Consider the following 11255-nt stretch of genomic DNA (forward strand, 5'->3'; position numbering starts at 1 on the left):
GATACTACAAGACATGTTTTCTTTATGAATAATGATGATGATGCTATAATATATGAGTCATTATGCAAAGAGCCATTGAGCAAGATCCACCATTGAAGTTTTGGTGAAGGTGGGAGATCTAGATGATCCTTATGTAGCCTTGATTGATCATGGATCTAAATTAAATCAACCTCATGTCCAAGAGTCTCTACATGAAGGGGAGGTGGCCAATTGACAGAGATCATGGATGGATGATAAGAGCCACAAACAACTCCTCAGGGGATCTATATGGAGCTTGTCCTAATTTCAAGGTGGCTATAGGTGATGTAAAGGATGAAAAGAATTTCTTTGTGCAGGAGATGCCACCTTACCCACTCATCTTAGTGTAGCCATTCAAATCAAGAGTGTAGATGGAGACAAAGGTGATGGATGATCTAGGTGATGGATGATGGATCAGCCTACATAAGGATAAAGAGTAAGGATGGTAAGAAAGCTGTCCACTTCCTCACTGTGTGTGTGAACCATGAGAGGAATTGTGATAACCTTCATGAGAATCCTCTTCAAAAATATCATAGGGAAATGAGGGGTTTCAAATGTGTATCAAATCACCAATCATACAATGTTTATCAAAAGGCAACTTTCCAAGTATAAGGTTTGAAATTCAATCCTTAATAAACACACTTAAATGAACCACTTCTGGGATGAACAACAAAAACATTAAGCTATAACATTAATATCACCAAAAAACAACCATCTCATAGCTAGTTTATGTGCAGGGCAGTAACCAACACGAAGATGACCTACAATAAAGAGCAAAATATGCGGTCGACACACAAATACAAGGATGTTTTGTATATATGCCTTTTGTAGCTATGCTGGATTTCAATAAGGACAACCATCTACTACCAACTTTTTTCTTCTTTTATAGATGATGAATCTGAAAAATGTATCTATACATTTGACTTAGAGATGCGGATATATGCTATCTTTTGAAGTGTTGAGTATAAAACCTCCTAGTTTGAAACATTTTCATCAATATTGAATGATTTTAATTCATATGTTGTAGTCCTATTCTTCCCCAAAGAAAAATAAGGAATCTCTCTCCTTCTCTCTCTCCCTCTCTCTTTCTCTCTCTCTCTTTTCTCATCAACTCATTCCTTTTTTCCAATAAGTATTTCTTCTCCCTCTATCTCTAAAGTACTCATAATAAAAAATCACAATGCAGGGATATTTTTTTTATAATGGTAGGGGTTATGTCCACTTGGTGGACTATCCCCCACCAAGTGAGCATATCCCTAGGGTTGGGGGTGGGTCTCTCTCTCTCTCTCTCTCTCTCTCTCTCTCTCTCTCTCTCTCTCTCCCCTGTTCCTGGTAGCTTCCCCACAAAGTTTTACCTCCAAGGTTTTTTCTTCCCTTTTGATCCGGCTCCCTCGCACTCCCCCTACTCAACCCCCCTCACTTCCAATGATTCCACAAGGCTAAAAATCACCAAAAAGAAAAATAATGTAGATATGTCAAAGGGATGGAGTAGATGACACATTCCCATTCTAAAAAGAATGCCTACCTCGGATCAATTTCCCCATTATACTGGTCTCTAAAATAAAGTGGTTTTTTCTATCATTCATTTTCTCTCTATAGTCCAAAATTTGTCAGTTATTTTTGGTACTTTAAAAAAAAAACACATATGAACGGCCTAAAAAGACCACAAGTTCTCTCTCTCTCTCTCTCTCTCTCTCTCTCTCTCTCTCTCTCTCTCTCTCTCTCTCTCTCTCTCTCTCTCTCTGTGTTTCTTTTCTGTTTATCTCACTTCTTAAATCCATCTAGAACCACAGGAGGTTATTTTCATGATCCCTTCCTGTTTTCTCCATCTCCCTCTCTATATTTTCTCTCGAGAAGAAAATTTGGTTTGGAAAAAACACGGACAAAAGGAGGGTACTGAAGTTTTTTACCCATTTAAAAAAACTTGAACTAATTTTAATTTTCCCCCCTCTCTCTCTCTCTCTCTCTCTCTCTCTCTCTCTCTCTCTCTCTCTCTCTCTCTCTTATCCTCCCACAAACTACACATTATCAACTAATGGTGGCAACCTTAGCCAGCTAAACACACATGGGAGCATCCACTAACCGGATGTTATTTTTAGCACTTGCCTAAACTTTATAAAAACACATTCTGCGTTCTCTGTAACACAATCCAAAGGTGCATCATAAGCTTTTTCTCTACGCTCCCTCTCAACCTGCGCTACCTGGTGTCTTAATACGCCTTCGGGCACACTAGACCAGTTGCATACCATGCCTTTGTGGGCACATGCGTGCACGTACACGCGCGCGTGCGCACACACACACACACACACAATATATTTAACATACAACTCTTATAATCAACAGTTTGTGATAGCGTACACACACACACACATACGCACACATGTACACACACACATACACACACTAAAAATAACACCACTTTGGTTTTTTTGAAAAAAACACAAGTTTTGATAACACACCACTAGAAGTCTACTAATCTTTTGACATGGCACAGGCTACTACTTCATTAGCAGAGGAATGATGGAAGAAAGAAGGATTCCAAGGAGGACACAATGATGGTTTTTTACCAAGCTGAATGGCCCCTTCATAAAAAAGTCTTTTATTTGTTATCTTTTTCACCAAAAGCATGTACAAACCCTTGAATAAATAAATTTCTAGTGTCATCAATTATGGAAATCCTAGAAAACAAGATTGCTCGACAACATTCGAGTGATATGGCGCAGTACACAAGTGAAGTTTGTAATAAATAAACAAACTGGATAGTTTTTTCCGCCTTGGAACAATTCCTTTTGTGTTTTTGTAAAAAAAGCTTAAGTAATGTACAAATTAAAACCCTTGAGTAAACAAAAAACCTCATTGTCGGTAACATTGGGTTTTTTGGAAAAATAGCAGTGCATTTTAAAAAAAAACACACTCGAGCGGTGTACGGAATAAGCCCAATACTTGGAAATTCGGAGGTAATGTGTAGTATACGGTTTTTTTTTTGAAATTAACAAGCTATCTTGTTGGACAGCTCCCTCTGAGTAGATCATAACAATAAGTAACTTTTTATAATATTGTAGCTTTTCCAAAAAATAGGGGATAAGTTGGCAAGGATAAGCCACCAACTAAAGCATAGCTAAAATAAGCGATGCAACTTGCCTGTAATAAACCAACGAAGCCAGCGTGCAAACCTTAAATGCACCAAATCATACTGGAGTCCTATACAAGAAGGGCTTGCGCAACAACTTTTGCAACACAGGGTCGAACACGGCCGTAATGCATGTGATAGAGAGCACGTTGAGCTCATAACAATATGCTATCGCAAGGTAACACTTTATGCTGCTAATAAAGCAATACAATGCAATACAAATATAGTTATTAGTAGTGCTAGCCATAGCCTGCAACTGGGTGGTTGGCAACCAACGCAAGGCTTCTGAATTCGGATATGCGACACACACAATCGCCATGGTGGCAGTTTGCTAACTGTAGCGCAACATACAACCCATCTCAAAGGCGTTGAGACCGATGGAAACACTAACAAGAGACAGCACGGATATCTCAAAAACACGGACTACAGCATCACATAAGGTAATTCAGGTAAGCATAAGGCTGATATCCGGAAAAATATATCAATTGAAGGGATTGTCAGTGACGGTTTGCATTATCTTGGATAATAAGCATATACAAGAGGAATAACACGATGGCAACGACAAACAGTAACCAGGTAAATTAGTACATAAGGCTTTGCGTACAAGTCATTTTTTCAAAATACTAAAACAAAAGTGTTGGGAGATAAAGTTCCTTTGAAGCATTCCTTGAATGTAGAGTTCTCCTTTTATGTTTACTAGGTGGTCTAAATATGGGTCAAGAAATGAAAGATTGTTCATAACAACCTCCTGTGAGGGCATACGTCAAACGTTCCAGATGGTCTTTTTGAAAAAGTAGTGATATTACAAACAAAACGCTTCCAAAATTTTCAAAAAAACTAGTGACGATGTGCATTACCTTATCAGTGATGGTGTGCATTACCTTGGATAATAAGCATATACAAGAATAATAACATAGATGGTGACGACAAACAAAAACTAGGTAAATTTGTACATAAGACTTTGCATATTAGTTATTTTCAAAGTACTAAAACAAAGGTGTTGGGATATAAAGTTCCTTTGAAGCATTCCTTGAATGTAAAGATTTCCTTTTATGTTTACTACGTGGTCTAAATATAGGTCAAGATATGAAAGAGTTTTTATGATATCCTCCTGTGAGGGCATAAGTCAAATGTTTTCAGCTGGTCTTTTTTGAAAAAATAGTGATATTACAAACAAAATGCTGTCGTTTTTTTAAAGATTTGTTTATTATAAAGAAATGGGTAAGCTGTATATACCATAGAATGTGGGATTCATACACAAGTATTTGGGGAAACAATTAGGTATAGTACATAAAAATATTAACCACATGTGTGTAACATATTGGTGGCAAGCAAAAATGCAGGCAGACGGCTAGGATGAGCATCACTCGAGACATATTTAAGCTACAATAGATTCGAGACAAGCTCTTTACTGTGCATAATAAGCAAAAGAAAACCAGGCCTATAGCAATTAGGGACCCTATGTCCAAACCATGTAAACCTATAGCAATTAGGGACCCTATGTCCAAACCATGTAAACCTATAAAATCTTTCAAAGATCGCAATAGACCCTACTTACATAGAAGAGAAAAGAAAAACATAATACATGTTTAGGAGTAAGGTTGGGGTTTTTGATGTGACAACAATAACAAGCAGTGAGGATTGCTTGATATACCTGTCACCCATTTAGTACAAATTAATCCTAATATATTGTACTTGTGCTTGGTTGGCAGGTAAAGATTCTTGCTCTCACCTAGTAGGAGTTCCGGCTTAAACTCCTACTTTGTCATGTATCAAAGTATCTTGTAATGAATTTTATATCAAAAATTTCTTCTTTGCTTTTTTCTTTACACAATATGCTTTTGCAAACAGTATTTAAGTCTCTTAGTATATGATTCTGAATGATGGGATTTTAAATTCAAACACACACAAATTTTCCCAGGATACCTTTGGTCGAATATCCATCATATACTGAGAAAGCTTAATAATGGTATGATTATAATGGTTTGTGTAATACTTATATGGTGATTGATTCAGGCTTCTTGGATTCCATCTCTTACCCGTTTGGGATATGGTATAGAAAAAGACATTCCTATTCCACCAATTGGTATCCAATGTATAATTTCATGTTTCAAAGGTGTGGAATTCCACAAAAAATTGCTTGATTTCGAGAAACAAGCTATAATCACCTATTTTTTATCTGTATTAAACATAGCTTCTATCGATGACTAGCTCTCTTTACTAATTCTTTCTAGATAAGAGAAGGATAATCTTTTGGAAGCTTTTAGAACCTTCCTAGCCAAATTACCCATCATTGATGCACAAGATAGCTCAGATCTTGATTTTTTATTTTACTTCTCTACCCACTATTGTAAACAAGTTGTATTTTATCAATAACCTCCTTGCTGTCCCTATACAAATTAAGCACTCAAAAAAGGTTATCAATCCCCTTCTAGATCTTGACCTTCACACACACACACACACACACACACACAGAGAATAATACTACAGTACTACACTAGCAATTAGTGCTACTACAATATCTGTTCGGACCTGCAGCAAGGCTCGGAGGGTTCTCTCTAATCACACACAGTTGTGACAACACTCAATATAGCAACATTCTCCTCCGGAAGCAATCTTTGACACCTCAACCATGGCTGGAACTTCAAACCAAGTAGAATTTTAGTCTACTAAGATTGGTTTTTTCTCATCTTAAGAAAGGCTTTTTAATCAGTTAAACATGGCGAACTTAATCTCTTGTACAAAATTAAGACTAGCTTTGATCTTTTAGAATATCTGTATCGTACAAATAAGTTTGAAATTGGTTATAGCAGGCAGTTATGCGGCGACGCTTCATAAAAAACAATGAGTATTATGTCTGCAAAAATGTCATGTAAAAGCTCTATTCTAATTTTTTTCTACTATGTTGCTGATTGCCTAGTATGCCTAGTATCAATAAGTACGATTTTACATCAAAAATTTTGATTTATAAAAAAAATCTTATATGTGGTTTGAGCGCAATCAAGATTTGGTTTTGGATTAAACATACCATATTTACAAAACTAAGAAACATAAATATGGACATAAACGTATGAAAATATTGATGGGCATCTCAAAATATCACAAATTTGACGCACTATGACATTGCTATCTGCTAATGATCAATAGAATGACATGAGGGATGAAATTCATACTGTAAAAACATGAAGATATATAAAGATGTGAAAATGCTCAAGCTGCCATTCGTCAAAGACCGAGTGATTCCAATGTATAAAAATGCATGAAAAACCGAGTTTCAATGAGAACTTGGAAGTTTCAACATCACTGACATACACGTTTTGTAAAAATCGAGCACTCTTTGTCGTTTCAAGGTAAATTTCACTACTTGTCGTGCTGTGTCAATTATTTTGGCGAACCATGTGGTTTCTTCACTAGTGTACCAATCCTTCAACACCAAGTTTAGGCTATGCGTATTACAACCATTGGCAAAAATGTGTGGAAAGCTTCTTTATTAATTTGCTAGCGTTCTTACAGTTCTTTGCATTATCCATGACTCCTAGAACAACATGTTTAGCTCCTATTCCTTTAATTACATTAACCAAGACCTCAAAAATCTATTTACCACTTTTAATTGCATCGGAACTGTCAATCGTCTTTATGAACGTTTCTCCCCTTGGACAAACCAACATTACATTGATCAGTGGTCTTCTTTGAACATTAGACCAACCATCACTAACAGTTGTGCATCCTTAAAGAAAAATATTACCAAGTATTATTTTGGCAACACGCTCTTTGACTTGGATGTAACATTTGGAGGCCTGCCGACTGTCATGAGCTAAGGATTCCAAAATTTGTAGGAATTTTTTATGGGATGGTGACCCCTTTGTTCGCAAGAGTGCTAAAGTTGCATGGGATGTTTGCACTCTTCCTAAGCTCAAAGGAGGGTTGGGCATCCAAGATCTCAACCTAATTATAGCCGATAAGATGGGGGTCAAATTGTTGGTGGCAGCTCTCTAGCAAACAACCGGAGAAAGAATGGGCAAGACTTTTACTCAGGAAGTCCAAACACTTCAGGTTAGCAGATGCCAAAGGATGGTCCCATCTACCCCTTCTTAGTCATATTTTTTGGAAAAAACAGAGTCCTCTCCGCCGGTTCAGTTCTGCTCAGAACTATATTCCATGCTTGGAACAAGCATAGGAGCAAGCTCGCTCTTAACTCTCTGTCCAAACATAGGTACTCGCTTCCCCCCCACGATTCCATCTGGTGGCCATGCATGGAACTTCCCTCTGTCAATCAGCAGGAACAGAGGAAAGCTCTTACCCTTCACAAAAAAGGTTTAAAGACTTGGTCTCAATTATGGGATACTGGGGCTCGGGATTGGCTTTCAAACATTGCCTTGTCCTTCAAGTACAGAGTCCAACCGTGGGATTTCCACTTAATCAGATCCAGGATCAACTTATCCCTTCAAACGCTTCTCCCCTTGATCTTAGAGCTTTTATCTGGCCGGGCAGGTTCAAGTTACAGAATCCATCTTGGAATGCTTCCCCTATGAATTCTTCTCTTCATTTAACTCTTAACAAGCGGTGGAAAGTCAATTACTCTCCCAAACAATGGGAGTACAAGTTCACTAATATTTGGTCTTCTGATAGAACCGAAGAAATCTGTCCTTCTCTGGCTTCTACTTCATAAGGCTATTTGGACTGGGAAGAGAATGCTCCAAGCTAACATAGGAACAGGTCTTTGTTGTAGATGTTATAAAGATGTGGAGGACACGGGCCATCATGTTTGTAGCTTGTCCCTCTAATAAAAGGTTACTTGCCCTGCTGGCCAAGTCTTTAGGTTTTGCTCCATCATGGAAACAATTGATACCAGGTGATTATGTGGGGATCATTAGTTTATGCTGGAACAAAGCAAGGACATAATTTCTCTGGATGATTTGGAAGTTGCGTAACTGTACTTTGTTTGAAGAATCTCCAGAATCCTCCTGTGAAAACCCTTTTCTCATCTCTTAATGTGCAGGACATGAAGATTGCTAATGATCAAGTGACCATCTACAGAACTAAGAAGGATATTCTAAAGGATTCCCAGTACTTGTATAACCAGCTCAAGGCGGGTTACTCAAGTGAAATCCTGTTTGAAGACAAAGAGCTCACCATGGGCAAGTGGGAGAAGAAACTGGACATCGAGATAGTCCATCTGGAGTCACGGATCCGCAATGGTAACTTTTACTTGGAAAGGCTCCCGGCAGAGATTGATGAGGTGGATGGTTAGGCCATGTGAAATGGGACCTAGTCTCTTTTTGTTCAAGAGTAGTCTCCCTATGGTTAATTGTAATCACGATCCAAAGGACTTAAAGTATGATGCATATGTGCTATGCGTGATAGGATGGCCGTCTCTATCTTTTTTGCTTGTTTAATACAATCTCTCTGTGCTTATGTTAAAAAAAGAAAAAGTTTTGCCATCATTAGCTTGCCATGTGGCACGAATTGACAAGCTTTACCCAACAGTCCACAATTGCTCCCAAGATTTCCATGGGTTTACTAAGGCAAGGGCACACGATGCATAGGTTTCGAACTAAGTGTGCCTCAATTATTTATCTTAAATGCAATAATACAAGACTTTTAAGGATTTTGGCAATATAGTCGCATGCATGCGTGGCCACACGAAAATGGAGGAATCGAGGATGTTTAACGTTCGAACGGAATGTCAGAATAATGAGAAGACGCGCTGGTTGATGAGATGTGGAGCTTGTGATCAGCGAGCGAGGAGACGTACACACAGGCTCTGCGTGTACGTACCACTACTATGAATGACGAGCACGTTAAGAGACCCGCTGTCTGATCCGCCCCTGCAGAAACCGGCCGCCTCGGGCGAAGATCCCGGCATCCCCAAGCGCCGCCCCTCCTGCACTGCCTGCTTTACTCATCCCGCCCGCTACCCAGCCCGTTCCCAGCAAGCCTCGCCGGCTGCCTCTCGACGCAACTCCCAGCAGAGGATCAACAATAACAATAATCAGAACGCTATCGTTCCCTCCACCGGCACGTCAAACCCACACCGCGGCCTCGCCCTCACTCCCAGCTCTCGCTCTTCTTCCCAAGATTCCCTCACTAACCCTAACCCTAACCCTAGCGCTCACACCTTCATTGACCTGGCCTCTCCCTCCTCCTCCTTCCAAGGCCCTGGCTTCACTCTTAATTTCAACACCCATCATTCCCACCCTAAAATCAAATGCCATATTGATCACCTTCATCAAGACCTTGATCTTGACGTCAAGCTCAATGATACCAATAATCGCCACCACCACCACAACAACAACAACAACAACAACGACGACGACGACGATGATAAAGCTCTAGGTGACCATGCCTCTGGCACCACTAAGCTCACCCTAGACTGCTACAACTGCTCCCACCCCAACAAGAACATCAAGTTACGAGTCGAGCTTGTCAAGACCTCTCCTAAGGGCTTTGGACTTAGAGTTATGCAATACATGCCAAAGGAGTCTATAAGTGATGCCCCTACTGAAACCAAGAAGGAAAATTCTAGGAAGGAAAAGATTGACAGTGATTCAAGACGTAGTAGCATAAGAAGCGAGTCTAGTAAGAATGTGCCCAAAATCCATGACATCTCTGACTTGGATGAAGTTCGTATCTCGGGTGGATCAAAGGGCGCAAGAGATGATAGTGAAGATACTTGTAAATGTACCACCCCATGTGGTGTACCTGGTTGTAAGGCCGAAGAAGGATATAAGCATACTGAGGGGACATTATAGGTATGTAGCACAACCTTCCTTTGATGTTCCCTTCATCTTTCATTTCATACATTGGTTAGCCTTTTGCATCAAAAAAAGGTTCTAGTAGTGGACTTGTTGTCTTACTCAAAGCATGTCCTTGATATCCTAGTATAGACTCATATACCAAACAAATACCTTTCCCAATTATGGGAGTTTGTACATATATGTGTGGTGTGTACATGCATATAGCTATGGAACTTGCACAAGGGACATTGCTTTTTTTTGTGTGTGTGCAAAACTCACAATATTTGTGAGTGGATAGTATTAAGAACATCAAAAATATACACCAACCTCGAGCTCAGACCAAGCCTTGAGGATCAAAGGATTACAAGTTCTTTGCTTGACAGAGAAACCACAACTACTCCTAGGCTTTACTTGTAAAATTGTGCATGCGCACGTGTGTGTGTGTACATGTGTGTGTGTATGTATGTAGATGGACAAATGAAGATCATGAGGAAAGTGACGTAGAATGGCTATATTTTGTACGGATCTTTTCATATAAAGATATCGTAGAGCTTAAATAAAAACTTAAGTTCTAATTTCATGGAATTAACACACATACTAGAGAAAATGGCACAAACATTCAAGCTGCACATCTCCTGAAAAGTCAACATGAAATTGGGCTCCTACTGTGTAGCTGTTGAAGCTACTCTATCACGTTAATTTACCATACATCTTATAGTTTGATCATGATTATGGTTTGAAGAAACCTAAGAAATCTATATAGCCTCTATCTTCAATGTGAGAAAAAATATGACAAGTTACAAGTATTGTTGCCAATACGTGGATGTAGTCTTTCTGTAATAAACACAATAAATGAATATTTAGGCATGAGATTTTACCTTAAGATAGTATCTTTTTTCTAGCCTTTTAGCCTTAACATTTATGGCGTCAAATTATTCTTGAATTTTTACTCGCATAGTTGATTAAGATACATGTCCCTATTATTTAATGAAGATCTCATCCATACAAAATTGTGAAATAAGAAAAATGTGTAAAAGAAATAATGTGACTTAAGACTATTTATATTCATGTATACTTGGTATATATCAAACAAGGTGCTTTTGTTTAGAAAAATATTCAATTAAGTTGAGACTATTTATTTTCATATACTTGGTATAGATCAAACAAGGTGCTTTTGTTTGAAAAAACATTCAATTAAGTTGTTTGAAGGTGATCGAGAGCTAATCCTTAAGTTAGTGTCAAGCAACATTTAGCAGCACATTGCAAATCCTTTAGTCAATGGTGTGCATGGCACATAGACTTCTTTGTTAACTTGTACAACATACAAATGTAGGCTTATTTATGAGCATTTTTTCCTAGAACTCTAATTT

At 38.6% G+C, this 11255-nt stretch overlaps 1 protein-coding gene across 1 annotated transcript; it reads left to right on the top strand.

Moving 5' to 3' along the window:
- The first annotated feature begins 8850 nt into the window (after positions 1-8850).
- Positions 8851-10683, top strand: LOC147441389 (uncharacterized). The gene has a single exon (XM_086483713.1). It carries the CDS (start codon positions 8938-8940, stop codon positions 9898-9900), a length of 963 nt encoding a protein of 320 aa, XP_086339839.1. The 5' UTR covers positions 8851-8937; the 3' UTR covers positions 9901-10683.
- The last annotated feature ends 572 nt before the right edge of the window (positions 10684-11255 follow it).

The sequence above is a fragment of the Adiantum capillus-veneris genome, chromosome 15 (genome assembly GCF_014529385.1).
Source record: "Adiantum capillus-veneris isolate H3 chromosome 15, ASM1452938v2, whole genome shotgun sequence".
In the NCBI taxonomy this organism is placed as follows: Eukaryota; Viridiplantae; Streptophyta; class Polypodiopsida; order Polypodiales; family Pteridaceae; genus Adiantum; species Adiantum capillus-veneris.